General features: G+C 40.4%; 1 protein-coding gene across 8 annotated transcripts in view; it reads left to right on the top strand.

The window, feature by feature from the left end:
- Positions 1-380: 380 nt before the first annotated feature.
- The window catches only part of NRG3 (neuregulin 3), a 1117203-nt gene continuing 1090840 nt past the window's right edge, over positions 381-26743 (top strand). For 5 of the 8 annotated variants that reach the window (XM_030941426.1, XM_030941425.1, XM_030941423.1 and 2 more), the window contains exon 1: positions 381-1343. In XM_030941426.1, coding sequence (XP_030797286.1) covers positions 521-1343 — 823 coding nt within the window. In that variant the 5' untranslated portion in view covers positions 381-520. Of the gene's footprint in view, positions 1344-3132; positions 3268-26743 lie in introns of those variants that run through there. The other 3 variants (XM_030941427.1, XM_030941424.1, XM_030941428.1) reach the window with 3 other exon arrangements.

Genomic DNA, 26743 nt, shown 5'->3' with positions numbered 1-26743 from the left:
GCGGCTGGCGGGCACCCGGCACCCCGCGACCGGCCGGCGGGACCACTGAAGGCGGCGCGAGGCCCAGGCGCGGCGCGAACGGGCGCCCCAGGGAGCGGGTCGGGCGCGGTGCCCCGAGGATGCCGGCGCGGCTGGAGCGCACGCAGGCGGCGGGCAGCAGCAGCAGCAGCAGCGGGTGCGGGGTCCCGGCGCGCAGGAGGCCGCTTGGCGGGCTGCAGACGCGCCCCGCCGCTCTCTGACCGACCGGAGGCGCCGGGGGCCCGTCTCGCCCCTCTTCCGCGCTCCTCACCGCCCCCTCCCCGGCCCCGTCCCCTCCCCCGCTCCTCTCCTCCCCGCCCGCCGCCCGCCTCTCGGGGGGAGGGGCGTGGGGGCAGGGAGCCGATTTGCATGCGGCCGCCGCGGCCGCTGCCTGCGCCCGAGCCCGCCGCCGCCGCCGGAGCCCGCGTCCGCGCCCGACCCGCGCGGCCCCATGCCTCTGGCGCGGCCCTCGGGGGGGCGAAGGTGAAGACCGGCTCCTAGGATGAGTGAAGGGGCGGCCGCTGCCTCGCCACCTGGTGCCGCTTCGGCAGCCGCCGCCTCGACCGAGGAGGGCACCGCGGCGGCTGCGGCGGCGGCAGCGGCGGGCGGGGGCCCGGACGGCGGCGGCGAAGGGGCGGCCGAGCCCCCCCGGGAGTTACGCTGTAGCGACTGCATCGTGTGGAACCGGCAGCAGACGTGGCTGTGCGTGGTACCTCTGTTCATCGGCTTCATCGGCCTGGGGCTCAGCCTCATGCTTCTCAAATGGATCGTGGTGGGCTCCGTCAAGGAGTACGTGCCCACCGACCTAGTGGACTCCAAGGGGATGGGCCAGGACCCCTTCTTCCTCTCGAAGCCCAGCTCTTTCCCCAAGGCCATGGAGACCACCACCACTACCACCTCCACCACGTCCCCCGCCACCCCCTCCGCCGGGGGTGCCGCCTCCTCCAGGACGCCCAACCGGATTAGCACTCGCCTGACCACCATCACGCGGGCGCCCACTCGCTTCCCCGGGCACCGGGTGCCCATCCGGGCCAGCCCGCGCTCTACCACAGCACGGAACACTGCGGCCCCCTCGACGGTCCTGTCCACCACGGCACCGTTCTTTAGTAGCAGCACGCCGGGCTCCCGACCCCCGGTGCCAGGAACCCCAAGTACCCAGGCAATGCCCTCCTGGCCCACTGCGGCATACGCTACCTCCTCCTACCTTCACGATTCTACTCCCTCCTGGACCCTGTCTCCCTTTCAGGATGCTGCCTCCTCTTCTTCCTCTTCTTCCTCCTCCTCTACCACCACCACACCAGAAACTAGCACCAGCCCCAAATTTCGTAAGTAAACACTGTGTCTCAACTATGATTTACTACTGGGTTTCCTTTCTGCCCTCCTGCTTTTTCCCTCGCCGCCTGCCTTCTAGCAAGCCCCCTCCCCCATCCCAGGTTTGGGGGCAGAGTGAGAGCTGATTATAACTGGCCACCAGAGGGGAGGGTGCCAGCCTGCCCTGGTTCTGGGGGGTGGGGGCGTGTAGGAAGGGGAGGGAGATTGTCAGGCTCCACTGGCCCCACTTTAGCGGGTCCCAAATGAGAACAGATCTCCCAGCTCCCTTCAAAGGGTTAACGCGAGTGCGATCCCTCCTCTCTGCAGACCTGCTGGCGAGCTGCCGGATCCCGCTCCAGTAGAGGGCCGGGGAGGGAGAGAGGGCCTTACCTAAGGCACTGAGCCCCTTCTCCGCCCGCCGGTAGGAAGGAAAGAAAGCAAAGCACATGCAAAGTGACCGACGATAAACCACATAAGGAAGTTATGTCCATGTGTGGGGTGACGAGTTGATGGAGATATTCGTAGAATGTAGCTGAGGACGCTTCCAGCAGCCCTGACCTGGGCAGCAACCAGAAAGGGTTAATTAGAAGCCATTGGGGGACTTGGGGAAAGGAGGCGATCCAAGGCAAAGGGCTAAACTGGTCACCTCCTAGCCTGCCCGTGTCCATTCCAACGTGTAGACATTGATTCTGTGGCCGGCGAGAGTGAGTTAACTAGGAGGAAATAGAAAGGGAGCCCTGCAGACCTGCCACCTCTAGGGTCCTGACGAAGGAGGAGTTTTTTTTTTTCAGCCCTGCCAAGCCTTTGCTTTTGTTCCGTTCCCAAAGGTGGGGTGTGAACCATATCTCCTCTCCCTCTGCCTGAAAAACATAGGCGAGTTGAGAGTTTTCTGCACTCAAAGGTGAGAACATCCAACCGTTTGGAAACATGTCACCGTTAGAATGTAGCATCTTCAACCTGGGCTCAGTATGGGCCAGTATACCCAAAGCATGGTAGCTTTCTGTTTATTTGTATAGAAAGTGCATATTTTCTCAAAATTTTTATAAATATTTTAGGTGACTAATTGACCTCGCACCCCACCCCCCACCTTCTTTTTATTCTAAGGAAATCTCAGGCATCTTTTAAACTGATTTGATCAGGATATGGGAAGAGTTTGTGCAACCTGTGAAGGTTATTTAGGACAAACTCCAGCCTGCTAGTTCAAGTTCTGTGCAAGGCTATTTTGCAGAAAACTGTCTGGTTATGCTGTCTTTGTATTGTATTTGTGTTTTGAGCCATAGCATCTGGGAGAAGGGAAGAGTGTTCATCATTAACTCTTCAGTGATGGTGGGAATACCGGGTTTGCTTTCAGTCATCTGCTAATTTTTCATTTCCTCACCTATGATCTTAGCCTGGGTGTTACTTAACCCTTGAAACTTTTTTCTTTTTAAAGAATTTAGTATATTTGTAAGTAAGGTCCAAGAGAGGGAAAGAAAAAAAAAAACCTACTTTGCTTTGGAAAAAACAGTCTAGAAGATAAATTGGGAGACAGGAAGGAGGGAAGGAAGGAATCTGCCACAAACCAGAATGGCAGTAGAGCCTGTAACTTGCTGCTTCTCTCTCCTTTGGCTGAAGCAGTCATTTTTGAGAGCACATTTTCTCAGGAGGTGTTTAGAGCCTCCACTCAATAAATCTAGCTTGAGTTTTGTAGAAGGATAAAGGATTCATGAGTGTATGTGTGAGCATATTCAATGGATTGAAAATGAATCTACTCTGAAGACCCCAGATTTTTGATTTGCGCTTTTGATGCAGTTGATATGAATAATGGAGTGTGGTATATCTCCAACCCTTGTATGCGTTGGGAGAGGAGGGGGACTACACATGATAGGGGTATTTCATGTTCTTTCCCAGTTGATTTCCTTGTGTTCCATTCCGGAGGTCTTTAAAGAAAAGCCCAAGGTAATTATTTCTACCCCTCTATGCTCTCTTCCTACATTCTGTGGACTGGAATGGCAGCCTGTTTAATAAGTAATGATTATTGACAGGGCCCTCAGCCCCAAGGAAAAGAGGGGAAAAATCTGTAAATGGTGTCAATGTTCACATAGACTTAGAAGCAGTATTTGTTTTATTTGTATCTTACGTTCAGTTCTTTCTCTTTTTTAAACCTTTACAAGAAGTTGAATTAAGGTATATAATACAAGTATGCAAAATCCAACTGAAATTGACCTGGTTTGCATCTGTAAACAAGGGAAATTTTAATGAAAAATGAATTATGTAGTTTTCTTAAAACGTATTTAAATAGGCAAGTTGTATGGTGATTTGAAGAAAGAGGATAGTTATTTTTTCATCCAAGATTGCAGGATGATTAACAAAAGGAAATTAAGATTTCATTTGAGAGATTATCAGCAATGCTACTGTAGGATGAAAAAAGCCTGAATCACTGGCCTTCATATTGTTTTTTACTTGTCTTGGTTATGCCCCTAAAGTTCCCAGGAGAGAAATTTCCTTTTCCCCAGCTCCTACCTCCATACTTTAGTGGGTCTTTTCTGTCCTGGTTTTTTTTTTTTTTTTTTTTAATGAAAGTAATGGATTCTGTTGTAGTACTTGAAAAATGATTAAGGATGACGCTTTGGTTTTTTGACTAACCCACAAATTCTTTAATGGCCAGGATCTTTGCTCTTGCATTGGATACCTGAAGGCTTATGGAATGAATGTCTTTGTGTTCATCGTAGATCAATCAGAAGGATCCTGTCTGTAAACGGCAGCATAGCTCTTTGGAGTGGAAGAGGCTGGTTCACTGAAAATGAACATGCTTGCTAATGGATAATGGAATTTTTTCAAGCAAAAACTATTCTTGCTATGGGGAAGGCCCAGTTGGAGAACTGTTTCTTATTTTCTGTAGGATCCAAGACAAAGGAGGATTGAACTTGAAAGGCAGGAGGAGAAAGGAGGGCTTGCAAGTTGATTCTTCTCTTCCCATCCTCCATTGTTTAGGCTGTGAGCTGGACAAAAACTTTCTTCAGTGTTACTGGGATTCTTGGGTTTCCAGTTGCCTAGTACTTGCTTGCACTTCAGACTCTAAAAACGAATATCTTAAACATATTGCCAGGGGAGATTATTTCACCAAAAACATCTTTGAAGCATTTTGTATTTGAAAGTATAGGTTAATTTGCAGGTTTTTCAAGCCAAAGGGAGGTCACTACAGACAGTAGAGAGCAGTGATTTTGACCAATGTACAATCAGTGTTTCCCTTTTACACCTCCTTCAATTTCATTTTCAGATTTGAAATATAGTTGTACAATGTTGCCAATGCAAATATGGATTGTTTTAGAGACACAGAATTCTTTTACTAAGCTGAAAATACTGTTTAACAGGTGGTAGCCCGGAGTCATTGGCTAAATTCAAATACGAATGGCAAAGAACCTATTTTAATAGATGTTTCTTTGGGTTAGATTTGGAAGGTATATGGTTAATTATAATGAACACACAAATATCAAATAGTGTATTTAAGAAGAAATACATGTAGAATGTACATTTGATGTTTAAGCAAGGTATGGAGGCAATTTTAATTTAATCAAGTCTATTTATATAAAACTTTACCTAGTCATACCTACTATAATTTTTAAGAGAGGCATTGATAAAATCAACTATTTTCTTATTTATTCTTTTCAACATCTTCCTTAAATAAGAGTACACTTGTTTGCTGTATAAGCAGCCTCAGATATAATTTGTTTAAATAAAGTTACTCCTGTACGTTGTATTCTGTCTACATGAGTCTCGGCCTTCAAAGGCATCCACATAGAAGGTACTGACCCCAATCATGCATGGTAGCCAAAGTGAGAGGATTCAGAGCTCAGAATCAATATTTCTTATGAAATCCAATTGAGAGCTTTTTTTTTATGAGCACATGCTGCAACCTGAGTATGTTTTGATTTCCTTTGGCCTTAATACAGGATTATGAGACTTTTCTGCTTTAATCAATTATGCTGTACAATTTTACTGTTATACACTTATGTTGCACTTATGGTCCTAATTAAAAAAAGAGGGCAGGGGTGGGTGTGTTGGCAAAGATTTTTTAGGGCCATTTTTAGTTTGGACTCGTTGGTCTCCGTGCATTAAGACAATGCGGTTTAAGCATTCTGCCCCAGTTCTTCAAACTGAGGTGAGGGATAGGAGGTGTTGTTGCTAGTTGAGAGTCCCCTTCTGCAGGTTTGATTTGTGAATCCAGTTACCTTTATATTTATGCTATTTTCAAAACCTGACCCCAAAAAAGCTGGTTTCTGGCAATTTCTCGCTGTTACTGAAGCTTTTCTAAATTCAGGTTGGGCCACAGCAGCAGTGTTGGTGCAGTTTGACAATCAGTGCCATCCTGGGAGATCCAGGATGTAGAGGAATACCATCTCTCCTCTCTCTGGAGCTACTTTTTCAGCCCTTCCTCCCCTTTGTACACAATGAGAAGAAAGCTTATTTTCAACTTGCTTTTGTAGAAATTCTTTCCTCATAACCTCTCATCTCCAATGCCAAACATATCTCAATATTCTATCTGGGATGTCAAAAATGGAACATGAAAGTTGGCCCTGAAATATATAAGAGCAAGGGAATAGTCATAAATCTAAGTCTTTAAAATGCATTTGAATTGCTTCTGAATAGAACTGAAATTCATTTTTCTTTCTTTCTAGCTGTTTTTATCTTTAGACTCGTGTGTTGGGTGAGGACAGAGCTGGTACTGCGTTGACAAATACATTTTGAGATCCTAGAAATTTTACTTTTCCACCCAAGAAAGTGTTCCCTCCAGAACCATATACATAGTGAAGTGGACAGTGGACTCTGTTTGAAATTTTGCAATATCACAATCAAAACTTACCTAAATAAATGTTTCCTATTCATGCAATTATAAATAAAATCGTTAGACACGTTTAGTTTGGTTTTCCATTTCACTCTTCCCCTAAGACTTCCTGTACTCCCACCTTCCAGTATTTTATAGTTGAATCATGGCTCTGACTGAAGGCTCCTTTCAGGCTTTTGTGTTTTTTTTCCTCCCCTTTTTTCCTTAGCCTAGAGTACAAGAAGTCAATACTCATTAAATGAAATTTCTTAGATATGCTTAACATGTTGCTTCAAGTTGTTTTAAAAGTTAATCCTTTTGCTAAGTTAGACTGCTTAAGTTGATGTAGAAAGTTAAGGAAAAAAATTCTCATTTAGGGAATTGAGTTATTAAACTGTCTCGGTGATTTAAAACAATAATTAAGGATTCCAAAAACTTGATGGAAGCGAATGGTCATTTCTTTTCCCCCACAGATTGGTATATAAATCATATTAATTTTGATAGCATTTTAATCTGATTCCACAACACAGTTGAGCAACTGAACATAAGCTATCATATACATTCATATAATTATATTTTCATAATACTTGTCACATGTTTCAAATGTTTACTGAGTATCTGGGGGCATTGCAATGCCGTTAAGTAATTGGTTGATTCAGAAAGTTTATAAAAGTAATGGTTCATAAAGCAGACAATTAAAATAAAACTTTTAATCACTATAACATTCAGCCTCCTGTAGGCGAAGGCTTTTTCTAAGTATGTGTCTACTGGTTTAAACTTAGCATCTTTGCTTTTTTTTTTTTTTAATTAGCCACACCTGTAATTACCAGCTTTTTTTTTTTTTTTTTAAGACACTAGTGAAGGCATCCGTATGCAGGTTCTTCATAAATATAATAATATACCCTTGCCCTGGGAATCTCTTACAGTTTTCTTGTGTATGTGATTCAGTTTCTTTTTTTATTCTTTAAAAAACCACTTACCTTTTGGAGTTTCTTCAAAGCATTCAATTACATTTTAATAGAAACTACAATTATCTTTCATTTCCATAATCATATATCACTGGTTTACATAATATTTAAGTAAATTACATAATTAGAGTAAGAACAACTGACATAAACAAATCTATTATCCCAGCTGAGTATTGTTAAGTGCGCAACTCAGCTGGCAGTTGCAGTGGAGTGTAGGTTTCCTTGAGCTTGGCCTGGTGGCTGTGTCCCTTTCACTGTGCAGTGGGCCCCATTGGTGTACTCCTGCCAGGCAGTGTGGTGACAGCCAGTTGGCTAAGAAGAGTTAGATTAAGAAAGTGATTCCATTAGGAGGTAACAGTATTGGAAATGAGAGGCAGTCATGACCATAATTTTTAGGCACTCTCATGGAAGGGTAACAAATGTGTGTTTGTGTATGATACATATATATGTATATATATTTATAAACAGTATTTGTTTGTATATTTCTATATAAAACCTCTAGCCATGAATTCTATAATACCTGTGCAACCTTTAGGAACTGATATAATCTCTCTGAAGTTTAACTTCCTCCCCTGGTATAATAAGTTTGATGACAACAACCTGACTTACATGCCACTCCCGACAGAGTTTATAAGCTGAAAAACAGTCACTGTTTTTATGTCAAGTGAAATGGGAAGTAGATAGACTGGTTATTTTCATCCAAGAGCACATCAGACTATTGAATTTGGTTGAAATATTGGAGCTGGTTGGTTACCTAGCTTGAGGGATCTTTCATCACAATGAAAGATTATTGTTCTTATATGCCCTTGAGTTTTTCCTATATTCCTCTCTGATATCCTGGCACACACAATAAAATATAGTGTGGAATTCTACCTCAAATCACCTTGGAAGTTGAACCACAAACTGGAGGTCATCATTTCTCATTCTTTGCTTGGTAGGTGTTTTGTAAAGCCTATTTCCAGCATACGTTTATCACAGAGAGGAGCTGAAATTTGGGAGAAAATGACTGAGATTGCTGAATGATCTGGAATCTGAAATCTAAAAATTCTTGATAAAGCAAAATATGTCCAAGGTGCCCTTTTGTGCCATCCCTACGCTGATTGTCATTGGGTCTTTAGATTTTGGAGAGAATTTATATGAAAATAGGCAGTGTCTGCACTGCTTTCCCTTGACCACTTAGCAGTTACTGTGAATTAGGTTCTCAAGAATTAATAGGTTGATTATATCCATCAAGGAGCTCTTTTAAATATACTGTTTGTGTTTGTACTTTGGGGAACTTTAATATTAGCATTTTGGAAATAGATTTCTTCAAATCTGTGTTTGTTGGAAATCTCATCCTGAATTGCATCTTAAAGTATTACCTTTTTTTTGTTGTTATAAGCTTTTATTTCTCAAGACAGGCTGGTGATTGTACATAAATAATAGATTGTCATTCTTGGGCATAAAAAGGGATTAGTCAGAAGCAAACCTACAAACTGAATTCAGAATTAAGTTTAATAATGGAAGTTTAGCAGCTTCCAGTGCTAAGATTTTGTCTTTGAGGCCTTTTCCTAGAAGTGATAGTGTGTATCATGGATGCGATATAGGCCATAAGAACGTTTTTTTTGAAGAAAAGGTCAGCTGAATCCATGTAACTACTTTAGGCTTAATATGTTACAGCCAGGGTTATGGGAATAGCATTTTTATGCTAAAAGTTGGATAAGAATTCTTAAATATATCAGCCTTCCTCCTCAGATACCTTCCTATGACTATATGCAACCTCTGACATGATTTCCTGTGAATTGCCAGGAAGCTGGAAATCCACTAAAAGAGAAAGCCACACCCTCATCATCATCAGATTTTCTGGATTTCTGTAGGTTGAATTTTACTTTTAGTAATGTAGAAGGATTAGTCACAGATAATCAGTCTTGGAAGGGGCTTAAGAATTTAAGTAATAAAAATGAGAGCTGCCAAATGGAGGGTTACCGTATGCCTAGGCATGTAGCACTCTACATTATTTGTGTTATTTATTTTTGAAATAAGGATAGAAAAACGATCATATCTAGGCCTGCAGCCTAGGTTTGGTTATCTCACTGATAGAGTTAATCAAGCTGGGCTTAGGATGTATAATTTGCCTAGGACTTGCAGAAATTGTTTGGATAATCAAGAAGATTGGAGGGGTGTTTTACAGGACAGGTAATCTCTCCCCACCTGAGTCTTACTTACCTAACTCACGTTATAGTGTCACTAAATTCATTTGTACATTGCTTCTGTCAAGCACTTTACACATCGATAGCGGCATTTGCCACTGTAAACTCCATAAATAGCTCACCTGTACTATACCTGTTCTTTTCTCAGATACGAAGGAATCTAACTAGAGAAATTGCCTGGATTTTCTAAGGACAAATTCAGATGTTTCAGTAAAAGATAAAGAATATGTTGTCCTGAACGTTGTCTTCTTGTTTATTTTTTATGTTTTGTTGATGTATAATTGATATGCAATGGGCTGTCCATATCCTTGGGTTCTGCATCTGTGGATTTAACCAACCAGGGATTAAAAATACATTTAAAAATAAAAACAACAACACAGCAATTAAAAATACAAATAAGAAACCAGTATAGTATAACAACTATTTACATAGCATTTACACTGCTTGTAAGTACTCTAGTGATGACTTAAACTATATGGGAGGTTATCCTTAGGGGATATGAAAATACTAGGCCATTTTGTATGAAAGACATGGCATCCTAGGATTTTGATATCCTGGGGGAGAGGAATCCTGGAACTATTCCCCCTGGAATACCGAAGGATGACTGTACAAAAAATTGTACATATTTAATGTGTACATATCAATGAGTTTGGACATATGCATATACCTATTAATACCATCACCACAATCAAGGTACTAAACACATCCATCACCTCCAAAAATTTCCTTGTGTCCTCTTGTGGTTTTAATTTTGTTTAGGTAGAACATTTAACATGAAATCTATCTTCTTTTTTAAGTGTGCACTATTGTATTGTTAACTAAGTACTGTGTTGTACAACAGATCTCTAGAACTTATTCCTCTTGCATAACTAAATCTTGTACCCATTGAGCAACAGTTCCCTACCTCTAAACTTCTGTTCCTTGATCTTTTTAACTCTCTATTTTCTCTTATGACTGCTTGTAGATGATTCAATATAACAATCACAGAAAACAGTTACAAACTTTATTCCTCTGTTTCCTAAACTCCAGTCAAAATTGTCTTCTGTGCCCATTCCAAACTTACTTTTGGTTACAATAGTGACTGCAGTGTATGCTGAGACTGATCAATGGAAAAGTGTCAGGGAGCATTTGGAATGATAGCCTTTTAGTTCTGTAGACACTAAAGTACTGACTCTACCAAATCAATGATGGGAGTTGGAGCTATGCAATGCCTGCTGCAGAACATCTGAATTCCATCTTGGAGCCACACTGCAAGGTACCCATCACTGATTATCTACCAGTTCTACGAAGGGGAACATTGGTGAGACCTTGATATTCTGCCAGGGGTACTACAAACTAGACCCAATCATTGTTTACTTGCTTGACATTTTTGTTTGCCAAGTGTTCTTTTTGCTAGAAGAAAAAATAATTCTCTTTTGGTTAAAAGATAGTTGAGATCATTATTTTTGCAGACTTAAAAAAAGATAATGGAAATAGATCAAGTTCTAAGATCACGTGACACCTATTGAATAGCTGTGCTGAAGGATAGGAATACTGTAGTGTCAGAAAGATTGTATTGTCAAGATCCTGTAAGACTATACATGAATCCCATCAACTAACAATGACAGTTGTACTCATTGTTAGTCTATGAGGGGGGCCGATGGGGTTGTTTGCCCAAATTTATTGTTAGATCGAAGCTTTTTTCAGCATGGTGGCAAAATCTAGAGACTCCAGAATTTTTTTAAAAATGGGCTGTAGAAATGTTTATATTAAATGATAGCTTGACTGAATTCTATTTCATTGACTTTTCAGTATGATACTCTCTATTTCTGTATTAAAAAACTAACACATTGTGGGTGTCGGGGGAGGTAGAACGTCAGGATAAATAGCTAATGCACGTGGGGCTTAATACCTACGTGATGGGTTGATAGGTGCAGCAAACCTCTGTGGCACACATTTACCTATGTAACAAATCTGTACGTCCTGCACATGTATCCCAGGACTTAAATAAATTTAAAAGCCAAAACAAAAAAACTGACAAAGGCCCACTCCATGCCGAGCAGGTATAGTTGTTAGCACTTCTGTCTTAACCAAATGAGAGCTGCCTTGGTTAACAGGTATTAGTTATATTAGCCCCCAAACCTGTTTATGCTGATTGTTTTTGTTAGTTTAAGTGGGTAATGCATTTAAGTATTCTATAAATCTGTGAATTGTGGTTTCTATTAAAACTAAGTTCATTACGTTGGATATAATCCATAAACACAAGTCACTTTTAAAAAAGTGCTTCTTCTAGTTGACACAGTTGTGAGAAGTTTAAGGAGAATATATATATATATATATCCGTAAGAAATTTGCACTTTTGTTGTTTTACAGGTTAAGTTTTTATTCCACAATAAACTAAACTGGAAAAATCACAATATACATTACAGGTATGGTTTTTCATAAGAAGGACAACAGGTGTTTACTCAGAGAAAAGCCTTGAGCTCTATAACCAAGTATTTGGCAAGTGAATGCGCATTTGTGTGTTTTCAGTTAAAATAAAATAATAAGTAAAATAAATTTTGCTTACCCATGTGATAGATATTACAAAGCTATTAAATTTTGTTGTAATAATTTTAAAGCCTTTGGGAAATGTTTATTATATAATGTTTATCTAAAACTTTGGATAGAAAATTATAGAAGATGTCCATGATATTAAGCTGTATTGGTCACTAGATTTAATATATAGTAATTGTATTCAAAGGAAGTTTACCGAATTGTTCATGGTAGTTCTTTCTGGATTGTGGAATAGGGATGCTATTTAATTTATTGTACTTTTTTGTATTTTCTAAGTTTTAGTTACTGTTCATGAATTATCTTTCTTCCAATTAGAAGTTGTTATACTTTTGAAAAAAGTAAAGAATATACTCCATGAATCAGTTCAATTCTTGGTCTTGGTTCTGTGAAGGTTGTTTTTTCTTTATGTTTAAAGAGTTTATTTCTTAATTGGTGGTGTCAGCATTAAAGTGTTGATGGAGTTGGGTTCCTGCTGTGAAATGCAGATGTGTAGAAGTGCAAATGCATTTCCATTTGCTCATGGGAAATAATGCCTTATTGAAGGCAGAGTGTCTTACTCTGGGCCTTTGATGATTAGCCTGGACTTTATAAGGGTATAGAAGATGGGAATTTAATGAGATCCTTAATGGCTCTTCCAGTCTGCAGATGTTAGACAGTCTTAGTAGTATTGCTATAAAAGGATATAGCCAATAGAAATCAATCGGTTATATGTATGTATGTATATATATATGTATATATATATATATATATATATATATATATATATTAATCAACTACCTGATCTATTTCAAGGATCAAATGAAAAGAGAACACAAAGGCTAATTGATAGTGCTAAGTACTAGAAAGGAGATGTTTGGTCAAATATGAGTGGTTGGGATAACCAGTTCAAAGGTTTACTGGATGCTATAAGCCTCTCCCAGAATCATAATATGTTTATTCTTATATTAATTTTCAGTGGTTGGACTATAGACAGACTCCAGAGTCCACTGGAGAATGGTGATTTGTAGGGCACATGATCCATAAGTTTGGTGATGAGTTGTGCTCAAAGTCCTTCAGATAGCTCACAAATGCAATGGTGGTCAAAAAGAGCCAGAAAAAATATATGATTCTATTTATATAATGTATAACAATTAGAAGTCAAGATAGTGATTATCTTTGGGGAGGAGGGGCAGGAAGTGAATGGAAGGGGACCCAGGTGTAGGTTTTCCTGTATTGATAATATTGTGCTGCTTGGTATGGGTGCTAGTTACATGAGTGAGTTCACTTCATCAAAATTTAATAACTTCTATACTTTTGATTTGTGCACTTTTTGTATACATCAATACTAACTTGAAAAAATAAGATAAAACTTTAGGAACATTCCTTTGGCCTTTACCACTTCATGCTACCAGGGTGGTGGCCTGAGTTTATAGATTTTTCCATATACAGAGACTGGATGGTAGCTCTGAATGTTTGTTCTTGGTGTCACAGTTCAGCAGATGCAAAGAGGGTCTTCCTGGCTTCAGCATTTTCCTTTGTTCTCAGGATCCCCTCTTAGTGAGACTCCATGCGAACACCCATATTCCCTTTTGACTTAAGCCTTTCTGAGTGGACACCTTGTATTTATATTCAGTAAAACCCTATTTCACTCATATCAGGAGTGTTCCTGATGCAACACGTTGCCACACTTTTCACACATCTTAACACATGTAAAACCCCACTTGTATCCTGAGAATGGCATTATTCCAGTTCTGCAAACATTAAAGTGTGAGATACACAAGAAAGATAATTCATCATCTGCATCTGTGGTTTTGTTGGGACGATCAGAAGATATGTAATGAAGAATCATTAAGTGCTGAAATGTGTGATTCCAACTGAAAAGCATATTAGGCCATTTCAGAAAGTAGTGCTTAGAGGGAGAAAGGTAGTTTCAATGGAGAATTTCTTTTGGCAGAGTAATAGAGATGGGAGGCCCAGGGAGGGAAAGGTCATTAATAAACGTAGTAGTTTGCATGCACACACCTATATGGGAGCCAGTGACGGTTCTGACCTGGTAGACAGATGGCCTCACCTTTTCCTTGGAGCAGCACCTGATTAAGGAGGGAGGGTTTTTGGAGGACACAGCTTGATTCTATGTTAAGCCACAGTCACAATGGGTTGCAAGGAAGCGATACAATATCTGTGGTATTTTCAGAAGGTGTGAGGTTTCCAAGATGACTTGGAGAGAGGAATGAGCAGCGAATTTTAAAGATTCTCTAAGGCTAACTTGTTCCAAATCATTTAAAGATATTGTCTCTGATTTATGCTGGATATATTTAAGTATTGACATCATTCCAATGCCTCTTCAAAGTGCTGCAAGAGGCAATAGAATTTGTGTGTTTTAAGGATGTTTAGTTTATCCATAGTCGCATCAACAAAGCCCTAGATTTAACCCAAAATAACAGCTTTCAAATACCTAAAAATTCGCAAGTAGAGATACAAGAAGAATAACAAGAAAGAACTCTTGATTTCACTGCCTCACCTAAATTAACCTGTGACTGCCTTTAGGTTTTTCAGAAGCAAAAACTCCTTTATGAATTGATTGCCACATCACCCTTCTGGTTCCATCTGAGGTCTTCTTTGCAGAAACCACTCAGCACCTTTTGGAATTGAATGCTGACATCGCATCAGATTCAAAAGGAATGCTGCTGTTGATTCCTGTCTGCACTCATCACGTGGTGAGGAAAATGCTGGGAGTCTGTATAAGATGAGGCTCTTGCACTGCCTGCCAGAGAGTGCCTATCATGGACTGGAGAACCACATCCGTTCATTTACATATCGGCAGCTGAAATTAGTTGAGTCACCCACGTTTTTCACGCTAAAGAAGAACCTTCAGATAAGAATCCAGTTCATCACTCTCGCCTGCTCAGCCTTACTTGGTTGCTCCTTGTTACCAGACAGAGGGGCTATAGCACTGTGCAAGTGTTAAATTAGTATTAATAGCCAATGGCATCTCTCTTCTATTTTTCACTGATCAGATAATTTTCACTGATGTCAACATTTATAATACATCAGCTGACATATACAAGTGTTATTTGCTTGGAATATTTTTAGTTTATTTTATTGACTTAGATAAAGATACATTTTTTAAAGTTATTTGTTCAGGTCTTTTTGTATTTGATCAGAAGAGGTTTTTGAAAGGAAGGCAAAGCTGTAGATCAGGGTTTTAGTAAAGTGAGTATCAAATCCAAATCTGTGCTTCCCCTTCATCACTGAGTTTTATAAGCTTCTAAATGACCTTTTGTGGTACCACACTGATGCTCATCTTGCATTGTGAGCGGCTCTGAGTAATTTATGATAAATAATGAAATGCTGTTTCCTCCAATGCACTGCAAATGGCTGAGTCTTGTAAAAGTCTAAGGAGCTCTATTACTTCTAAATGACTAGATAACACAAAAATGTTAACCCTAAAGAGAAAAGGTCAAGTGGACCATGTGCTTGTGAGCCACAGTCCTTCTGCCTGGTGCCTTCTGACAGGCTTTCTGCATCTGAACTCTGCAGGACTGGCACCTGAAAGGTTACTTTCTAGAATGGCAAGGAAGGATTTAAGCCTTTTGGCTGGTTGGATTGGCTAGAAGCAATAGCGGTTTGTTTGGAGCAGGGGAAGGGAGAAACTTGCAGAAACCGTTTAACATTTGAAACCCTAAGTTAATTTTTTAGAAAAATCTGTTACCAGTGGTAAGAATTTTGTGATGCTAGGAAACAACTTAAGTATTTTATTTGAGAACTGATATAAAAAGAAATATTAAAAAGCAAGCAGAGTAATGTTAATCTGTAGAAAACCATAGAAAGCTGACATCTTTTCAAAATTAACCTTTGTCATGATGTTTGCATTCTCTTGCTCATATCCACGTATACAAAAATAAATACACAGTGAACATATTCGGTCTGCAACTCTCAGCTCCCTGGTATTCCACAGTGTATTCCTACCATTGGAAAATACTGTTCACAGTGAATATGTGTGTTCTCATCCTGGTTGCTGTAAAATAACTGCATATCTTAGTGTTAGGGTTTGAAGACTTTAATTGCCAGCTACCGAGTGTCTTTATGTATTGCACTTCCATTTTGAAAATTGAATTAAATTGCCGGTCAGTGAACTCTTTATAATGACAGGAGAGTCTCTATGCAAGCAAGCCATTGAGAAGAGTGATCTTTGGCCAGTGATACTTTTAAACTCAGACACTTTGCTGAAGTTTGCCTCTGAATGTTCTCACATTTCCCCAGACGTTATTACATTGCCAAATGAAATCATCTGTTCCCCCTAGTAGAACTGCTTCCTTTCCTCCAGATATCAGCTACAAGGTATGAAATGAATTGCATAAAAATAAATCACACATGCTGCATTTTGGGAAGAGTACTCTAGCTGTTCCATTAATTTCTTTTCACTGTTGAGTTGGGAAGTCCTCTTTAATCTTCAATTACCAGTTACGTGCAATTGGGTGAACCTCTTGACCTTTCCAAAATAGAGATGCTTTCATGCCAGGAAAGTTGAGCTCTTTGAACATTTGAGAATATTTTTGCTTTTGATGAAAAAGTTTGTTGTCATGTGCCATGGGAGAAAGACATTGAAAGGAGGAAGGTTATTCCTAAAGTCCTGTTTGATGAATGCACTATATGGCTCTATTCCTGACCATGTACTGTCTGTAAGGTTTGGCATGGACAGCAATGTGCTGTTGACAATATGGTGCACTTTAAGGTGTTTAACCGTGGACTCGGGAGTTTGTAGATTATCCAGGCTTATTACCTCATCTCCATATGCCTAGTCTACCATTTCCACTTAGATGTTCTGCCATGTTGCAAACTGTGAACAGAAGACCCTGATGAAAACGAGGAAGATGAAGGAGGTGATTTCCATGGAGACCGTGGAGAGGCTGGAGGGTCTTGTCTTAGGGAAGTTTATCATTCCTTTGCACAATCTTGGTATTTGTGACATTTGTTTTCTTCTTTGCTTCTGTGGAAAGCTGGAAATAAGATAATTGGGACAGTGCTTTGGAAAGGGAGAAAAGTGATTAAGACACAGTGGGATGCCCCTACCTGGTTTGGGAATGCAGGCTCAGCTCTGCTCCTCAATTGTTTGAGACCGCAGGGTAAACTACTTGATCTCTAGAATTTCAGGCTCTTCTGTAAATGAGGCTGTTGGACTTGATGTGGCAAAGATTCCAGAAGGCCAGGGTTTTAAATTTGAGATTAGAATCTTAGTGGAATTTTTTGAATTACTGGTTTCTCTGTCTCACTCTCTCCCTACCTCCCTTCCTCTGTCTTGCTCTGTCCGCACACATATAAACACACACAGATGAAGGTTTTGTTTTTGTTTGGTTAGTATATTTTCTGTTGGACATTTGTCATTTTGGCATTTAATAATATCCATATTTCAATGTGATACATAGGTGAGACTTGGTTAAGTCCTAAAGTCAGATGAACTTTGCTTATTTACAGTTTTAAAAAGAGAATTCTGTCCCCTTCTTCTGGGAGATGTAGAGCTTGGTAGCCAGCTATAGGTGTTTTATTGCAAAGTGTGTGTGTCTCTTTGTGTATGTATGTTTGTGTATTATACACATACTTTATGTACATATATACACATATGTGGGTATATATATGTGTGTGTGTATGTATATATACAGATTCCAAAAATAGGGATATGAGGAGCCCTGGAGGAATTGCTGGTACACTCAAAATTTTTTATTTGAAAGTATAAATGTACTCATCCAGTTATAGATATAATATCTCACCCCCTTAAGTAAATGGAACTCTTACTTGCTGAATTTTACAAAGAGTGTTACAAGAAGAACAGAGGACTAAAAAATGGTATTCCTAGGGCACCATTATAAATATACTTTAACGAAAGGCAATATTTCCTGTTATGTTGGTCGGCAAGGGGATTCTGATATCAGAATGTGGCTCCATCTTTCACATTAGAATATAGCTGTACATGGAGATAGAGAGTAGGTGAATGGTTACCAGAGACTGAGAAGGGTAGTGAGGGGTTACAGGAGAGGTAGGGATGGTTAATGGGTACACAAAAATAGAATGAGTAAGAGCTAGTATTTGCTAGCATAACAGGGTGACTGTAGTCAAAAATCATTTAATCATACATTTAAAAATAACTAAAAGAATATAATTGGATTGTTGGTAACACAAAGGATAAATGCTTGAGGTGATGGATACTCCATTAACCCTGCTGTGATTATGACTCATTCCATGCCTGTATCAAATTATCTCATGTAATCCATAAATATATGCACCTACTCTGTAGCAACAAAAATTGAAAATTAAAAAAAAGAACATAGCTCTGAGCTGCGACAGAGTCGGTGACATTTAATTCAAACTCAGAGTGGCTAGTTTATCATTTTTTTCCACTTGCTTTTCTTATTATTAAACAGAGGATTTGCACTATAGGAAATTAGAAAATATAAGTAATAAGAGGAAAGTAAAAGTCAACTGTAGTTCTACCACCCAGAGATAATTACTCCTATCTTTTTGTTCAATATTAGTCCAGGTTTTTGCTTTAGGAATAATGTATTTTCTTTGCAAAACGAAGTTGTACTCTAACACAATTTTAGCTAGGTTTTTGCCCTTCATGTTACAATATTCCTCTGTCAAAACACTTTTAACCCTATCTTTAATGGTTCTGTGATGATGTATATTTACATATTAAAACATAATGAGTATATATCTCTTCTTGAGAATTTATTTTGCTACGATTTGGTCATTATTATATAAAATTATGCCCCAAACATCCACAGTATGTAATGGACTTTTTTTTGATAATACATTTGCAAAGAAGCTTACCTTTTTAAATGTGAAATTTCTAAATTCACATCCAGGATGACTGAGCAGTTCATATGCTTGTTGATTAATGTCAAAATGGCGATCCTCTCATAAATCCCGATGGCCATAGGTGTTTGCATTTCATTAGCAACAAAACAAATTAACAAAATTTTTGCTAGCTGTGTAGTTTTAAAAGAGTATCTTCTTGGTTTTTATTTTGCATTTCTCTAATTAGAAATGAGAGTAAATATCATTAGTTAGCTACTACCATAGAAGGCAGAGTTCATGGTGGAGGCTCGTGAGCCTGTCCTGTCTTCATGGACTGTATGTCAGATGCCTCTCTGAGTCATCCAGGGCTTCACCGCAGGCAGTGATGTAGTCAGGCAGAGCCGAGGCCTTAGAAGTTCTAAAACTGCCCAGTATAATTTAGTAACAAAGATTTTTTTCCTGAAACTCAGGAACAGTGTTGTAGATAGAGAGTAGGTCACATGGAGTCTGCAGATAATATGTGAAGTCATCTTCTATCATTCAGCTATGGCCGCTGTAACAAAATGCCACGGACTGCATGGCCTATGCATGGACATTTATTTTCTGGCTGGGCGTCGTGGCTCAGGCCTATAATCCCAGCACTTTGGGAAGCCAAGGCAGGCAAATCAATTGAGGTCAGGAGTTTAAGATCAACCTGACCAACATGGCCAACCCTGTCTCCATTAAAAACACAAAAATTAGCTGGGCATGGTGGTTTGTGCTTGTAGTCCTAGCTACTTGTGAGACTGAGGCAGGAGAATCACTTGAACCCAGGAGGCAGAGGTTGCGGTGAGCCAAGATCATACCACTGCACTCCAGCCTGGACTCTGTCTCAAAAAAAAAAAAAAAAAAGAAAGAAAAATTTATTTTCTAACATTTTTGGAGACTGGAAGTCCGAGATCAAAGTGTCTGCAGGAGAGTTTGTTTCTTCTGAGGCCTTTCTCCTTGGCTTGAAAATGGCCACCTTATCACTGTGTCCTCACATGGACCCATCCTAAGAGCTTAGCTTTAAATCAATCACCACCAAATACAGTCACCTTTTGAGGAACTGGGATTTAGGGCCTCAACATATGAATGGAGGGACACCATTCAGTTCACAATAGGAGCAGAAACACACACACTAATCAAACATAAAATAATTTAAAACAGTCTGGAAGTCTTAAATTGTACTTCTCTCTGAGTGTAGACAGTGCCTGGAGACTGCCCTCCCCCTACCACCCCACATCCTCAGCATTCTGTCCTCATTTCCACTTTTCTGTTCCATGGTGTGGGAGGAGCTGGAGAAGAGACTGTTTCCAGGGAAGCGTGGCCTAAGCTGCTCTGCACCTGGGCCTTGTGACAGCCACTGCCTCCAAGAGCCACAAGTCTACTGCCGCTATTCCCGCTAATAAGTACCATGGAAACCCAGTGCATGCCAAGGGCGGTGGAGAGGTGGGTAAACATCACCATGAGCCACCTGAGTAAGAACAGGCCACACCAGCATCCTGTAGCTTCCTGATTTTTGGCATCTACTTCCCTTGGGCTCACAGTCTTTTCCATGACCAGCAAGGAGACTCAGCACTGCAATTATCTGCACAGGTTGGTTGGGCTACACATGCCTTCCCTGGGATATCACTAACACTCAGACCAGAAATTGATTAATTTGATTTGGGTTAAAAAATCTGACCCCAGTAAGACTTTGCTGATCATTGACAAATCTATGCTTTAAGCATTACAGTGTTAAGATAGAGGGATGCTGCCTTAATCTCTGCCTTTTTGCCATTAAAAAACCTTGGAAATGTTATATCGTAGATAGATAGAGTCTAATAACAGCCCCAAAACTGATAGATCTGCATACTCAGATTATTGATCCCAATACTCTCCACAATATTAAGCCCCACCCCTACCCAAAGGGAACCCCTACCAATTTAATTCAGTAGACTTTTGGATTTCATTTAATGTGAATGTTACCTCGTTTTGTTTCTTACTATCTGATGCTATTACCATCTTAATTAGGTTGAAAATCAGCAATTAGAATCAGAATGCCTGCAATAGTTGTTTTCTTTTGATCGTAGTTATAGTTTTAATGATGTGATTATGATCTGTGTGTGTCCACATGTGCATGTCCATGTGTGGGAGTGTGTGTATTGTAGGAAGAGCAGGAAGATAAGCTTGAATGTGAGTTTTGCTTCTTCTAAGATACCTGAACTTGGTAGAGTGAGCCTCCAGGAGCCCCAGGGTCCTCATCTGCAAAAAGTGAGGGAATGGCTGTTCCTTAGATTACGCTGCTTCGAAATCCATAGATAACAAACCATCTTATAAACCAAGGTGCAGCACAGATTAATAACTGACATTTTGGAAGCTGAGAAGTGTTTAGATATGTGGGAACTGGGGCACACTGAAATTACTACTAGAGGGTAAATGTTAGTTATTCTATGAGCTAATAGCAGGATTTAAATTTGGGAGCTACATTTTATCTTAAATATTAAATATTGTATGTAGGAACTGGTGTTTGGGGGAAAAATTCAAGCTAGTAAGCGCTGTGAGAGTGGAGGAGAATGATGCTGTGAAAATTTAAATCCCACAATGTTGTTTACTAGAAAGATATCCATTTCCAGACATCTGGACATGAATTTCTCAGCCTTTGAGAAAAGCCAACTTAACCAGCATGCCCTTTCGATATGATTGCTCCGGAAGCGTGGGATGCTCAGTTTGAAACTGAGTTGTATGTCAATCTCTGATATCTCAATTTCTGACACACTGAACACAAGCAGGAGAGGAGATGTGCCTCTAAAGAGTGAAGAACCCTCTCTCTCACTTTCTCGCCCTCCTATCTCGTGCCATTTCTCTTCAGGTTGATTGTTTTTAAGAACTGGTGCTCAGTGCTTAGTAAAGAATACTTTTCTGAAGCATTTCTCCCAAAGTGTGTCTTGATAGATTCTGCAAACTATTAAGTAAGATTTCATATACTGAGATGGTGTAAGATGATTGATATTTTTGGAGAAAGCTAAAATTCATCTTATTGACTTTTCAGTCTCTCCTTATTTTCCTCTTTTCCATATAAACATTTAGAAAATCAAAGTATAGTAGTAGATTTAATCTCCAGAGGATGAGAATTTAGGGCTTTTTTTTTCTTTTCTTTTTTTCTTTTCTTGAAAGATTGTGTGATAAAAAATGTTTATTATGGCTTAAGGGGGAATTAATGTATTCAGATAAGTTAATGACATGAACAAGCCTGCCTGATTCCTCTTTCACACAGCCTGTCTCAAGATCTTTCATTCGTCAACTATTTATTAAGCACTTACTATTTACCAGATGCTGTTTTAGGCACCCAGCTCCAGAACTACAATAATGATGAAGATTTTCTCAAACCTGACACCCCTGGAGCTTCCATTCCTGTGGAGAAGTTAGTTAGGACCAGGTAAACAAGATAATTTCAACTGTTGAGACATGCTGAACAGGGTTAGGATAAAAAGTTTGAATTTATATAGGTATTCTGGGAGGCCACAGCTGAGGTCATGGTAGTTGAAATGAGTGCAAATCAGAAGAAGCCAGAAATGGCAATACCTGAAACAGAAGGGTATCAGAAAGAGAAAAATGGTAGTGTAAGGCCCCCAAGGGACAGAAAAATGGCCAGCGTACCTGAGCATAATAAACATGCTAAGGAGTGGTAGGAAGTGAAGTGGGAGAGGTAGATAAGGCCAGGCACATAAGGAACTTGGACTTGATTTTGTTGTAATGGAAAACCACAGGGACCTCGGTAGGGGAAGGTGCTGATATGCTGTATGTTTTTAAAAGGCTACTCTGGATGCTCTGTGGAACTGCACTCTTGAAAGCTACACCTGGAGACAGGAAGCTAAGTGCGAATGCCGCTGCGAGATTCTGGCAGCTTACACTAGGGAGTGGAGACATAGTAGGAACGTGTCCTGGAAGGTGGGAAAAAGGACTTAGATTGAAGGAAAAACAGGAATGAATAAGTCAAGACTCCCTCCTAGGTTCCTGTCCTCAATAAGAGGAGGGATAATGGCATTATTAACTGAGATCTGGAGGGTTGAGCAATGAATTGGATTGGGTGGGGGGTGGAGCGAGGGATAAAAGAGTGGTTTTAAGCATCTGGTGTTCTCTATGCTTGTTAGCTATGCAAGTGAACCTTTTGAGAAGGTAATTGGATATTGTGTGGAAGGAAGGGAATAGACATCTATTGAAAGAACAAACGGTATTTAAAAGGGTGGTGGTGCAGGGAAGTAGATGTGGAGACCCGCATCAGCACTGAAAACCAGTGACAGGATTATGCACACTATATAGACTGGGGGATGACAGGGAAATTCTTGTAGATGTAGTGCAGTGGGGATGTTACTATCTCTGGTTTTCAATCCAGCATGCGTTTTTAATCACATGGGGGAGATATAAAAATAATATATTCATGCTTAGGCCCCACCGCCCCACTGTAGACCAATCAGTCTCTCTTTTGGAGGGAAGGGTAATGGCAGGCCTCAGTAGTTTTTATAAAGTTCCCCAGGTTACTCTAACATGTGGCCGGGGTTGTGGGCAGCTGGATTATAAGAAAGGAAGGGATGGCCTGCTAATTCTGTTGGGATGGTGGCCCCTAGAACTAGGAAGTGGAAGTACCTCAGCGCAACCTCACCCTCATTCTTTGGAGAAGAAAAAGGAAGAAAGTGAGGGGGAAGCCAAATGTTTCAGCAGTGGAGATGGGAATCACAAGACCCCTGCCAGCAAGACCCTTTGTTCATTCAGCATGGTTGTCACATCAGGGGAAGATCACGTTCTGGCCCCTAAACAGGACAATGGTTGAAGAAAAGGAAAAGGACAACTTCCCAGATAGCTCCTCAGTGACAGCCACATGCTGGAAATTCTTCAGCTTGAGGTGAGGCTGTCCCTGCAACTGTCAGACTCAGATCCCTCTCATCTCCAGGGTTGGCTGAATCTACTATCTGGGCAAAATTATGTGCAGACAATCTACATGTTTACTGTCTATGACAGTTCGTCAGTAAATTTTAGTATGTGATCCAGGGTTATTAAAGGCAGGGTGACATGGGCTGCAGTATGACTTGATGTGAAATATTTTAGCCTGCATTCTTATCTTTGACCATTAATTCCACTTTTAGGCCTTTGTCCAAAATAAAGAAAGAAATAATACGTGTTTGAAGATGTTTTTGTGTGCAAGGGAGAAATACTTAAACTATTTGAAAAGGTTTGCTGACACGCATTTTCTACTGTGTAGGCCTTGTAAATCATTTCTTTAAAATCAGAGCTTAACATATACCATGTAAGGTGAACTTGGAAAAGCAGATTTAAAGTTATATATAACTGTGGTTATACAGGAAGATTTTAGAAAACAAACATTGGTAATAAGTAAACCAAATTGTTAAAAGCAGCTCTTGCTGAGTGATTGGATTATGGTCAACTTTAATTTTCTTATATTTTTCGTTTACATTTTATTTTATGTCATTTTAAATTTCCTTAGGGTTTCAGGCAGCTCCGATATCCCACAGTTTTAGTAAGAACACATATTGAAACAGTATTTTAAAAGAGATTGATTAATAAGGTCTTAATTTTAGATGAGTTTAGTTATGCATTTTTTAAACTCCGATTTTCCAAATTTGCAATAATGATTTCTGCCTCTGAGAGCTGTTACAAGAATTAAATGAGATAACCAGTGGGAAACCATGCTGTGCAATCCCTGATCCATGTTACAATTTCTTTAATATTTTTGCACTAGTGCCTCTGCACCTACCAAGAAACTTTATCCCACGGAAGTGCTACTTTTCACCTAACATTTTGTTAGTTTGTGTGAAATAGTCAACAGATATGAAGATAGTTTCATTATTTATGCTAATTGAAATGCTGATCATTGGTGCAAACTGGCATCCTAGCAGGATGAGCTGGGATTGGGTAAAACATCCATCGTGATTCCATTTCTCTTTGCCAGTGACTAGCTTGGGGTTGGGCATTGTCCTCACCCAGGAGAGGTAAGGGGGAATGTGCTGGTGGCAGCAGGGAAGGATTTCATTTCCTAATTAAAAGAGAGAAAGCTCCTGGAGAGTGTGTGTGTTCTGACCTGTACTTACTCTCTTTCAATGGGACCGTGGCGCCTGGAGCTACTGAAGCTGCCCTGGGACCATGAAGCTACAGGCCTGAAGATGAAGGTCCTGGCCCTTGTTGACTCCATGGAGCTGCCAGAGCACCTGGAGGCTGCCCACCTTTGGGCATCTTGTTGAGTAAACAGACGGGCGATGTCTGTGGGCCTCTGATAGTTGAATGTTTGTCATACACAGCCAGCAGCAGTGCAATTGGCACTACCTGTGGAAGCTGACATCTGGTTCCCAAAAGCAAATAGAAAAGTTGGTGGGAGGAGAATCTGCTGTGTGTGTGTGTGTGTGTGGGAGAATCTGCCGTGTATTTACATATTTTAAACATGTAAAAACCCTAGATTTTTCTTTTTCTTTTTTTTTAGATGGCATTTCGCTCTCGTCGCCCAGGCTGGAACCTCCGCCTCCTGGGTTCAAATGATTCTCCTGCCTCAGCTTCCCAAGTAGCTGGGATTGCAGGCACCCGCCACCGGGGCCGGCTATTTTTTTTTTGTATTTTTAGTAGAGATGAGGTTTCACCATGTTGGCTGGGCTGGTCTCCGACACCTGACCTCAGGTGATCCACCTGCCTTGGCCTTCCAAAGTGTGGGATTACAGGCATGAGCCAATGCACCTGGCCAGCTTTTCTTTTAACACACGCTTCTTATATGTGCCTAGCTAACTTGGCAAAATAATTTCATTTGATATTCATACAGATTTACTGCTCTGAATTACTCCAGAAATTAAGCCAAATGAATTTTGGAGAGTCCGAGAATCTTAAACAAATACATTGTGAATTATAAGTTTGCAGAACTCCATATCCAGTGTCATGTCCTGAGATTTAGATTCGCATACCAGCAAGACTGCTCCTGATCATGCTGGGATTTTCAAGTGGACACTGATTGCCACAGTCCCTGGAAATTTCATTTAGCTGGATTCCTGGGAAATGCTTCAGATATGTACATTTTGATAATACAGAAATCAAGAGTTAAAATTAAGCAAATCTAAAATTCATTTGTGTGTTTTATAGGTATAATTTACCAAATTTTGCTGTCCTGAGAGGAATGTTACAAATGATAGCTAGGTTCCTTAGGCAGTTTGAGAAAGTGCTGTGTAAACATCAGCGTATTCAGGGCATGTGTTATTATATATGCAGAAATATAGCCAAAATACTGGCATATGTTCACTTAGCAATATAATAGGAATGATAGAAAATAAAACATTTTAAAAGAGGTTTTTCTGGAAATTTTTTCCTCAGGATCATACAAAGTTTTTATTTTTCACAAGTATTGCGAGATATATTTTGATGAAATATAATGTTTACATGAAAAAGGAAACGCTTTTCCACATGGCAAAGACGGGAGCTCCAGATAGAAACCCAAAGAGAGAGAAAGACAGGGGCAGGGAAGGTACAGTGTAGAATAATGTGGACTGTCTCACATGACACTTAAGAGGTCACGTGATGCTAGTGACTTTGCTGATGTGTCAAGGCTAGGGCCGAGAGGCTGTGTCCAGCACTGTCACCTCCCACTACCGGAAGTAGAAACAGAACTGCAGCCAGGACCTCCCCGTGCTTCCAGCACTGAAAGTAAAGTGAACAAGGGTTATGTGGTCAACGTGTGTGGTTTCTTATAGGGAATTTTGGTTATGTATTACTGAAATAGATAGGGGCTGCTGTGATAACTCGTAACTATAATTCCAGTGTTTTCGGGAGGAGAAGGCAGGAGGATGTCTTGAGTCCAGGAGTTTGAGACTAGCCTAGGCAACATAGCGAGATGATGTCGCTACAAAAATGAAAAAAAATTACCTGGGCATGGTGGCATGCTCCTATAGTCCCTGTTACTCAGGAGGCTGAGGCGGGAGGATTGCTTGAGTCCAGGAGTTTGAGGCTACAGTGATAGCGATTGCATCACTGCATTCCAGCCTAGACAATAGAGGAAGACCTCATTTCTAAAAAAGAAAAGTAAAATAAAATACATAGCTTATGTATCTGAAACCTTCACCATTGGATAGTAAAAATTCAATTTATTATAGGGT

This window comes from Rhinopithecus roxellana, chromosome 11 (assembly GCF_007565055.1).
Source record: "Rhinopithecus roxellana isolate Shanxi Qingling chromosome 11, ASM756505v1, whole genome shotgun sequence".
Classification (NCBI taxonomy): domain Eukaryota; kingdom Metazoa; phylum Chordata; class Mammalia; order Primates; family Cercopithecidae; genus Rhinopithecus; species Rhinopithecus roxellana.
The sequence above is the reverse complement of the archived record's forward strand: the minus strand, read 5'-3'. Positions and strand labels throughout refer to the sequence as shown.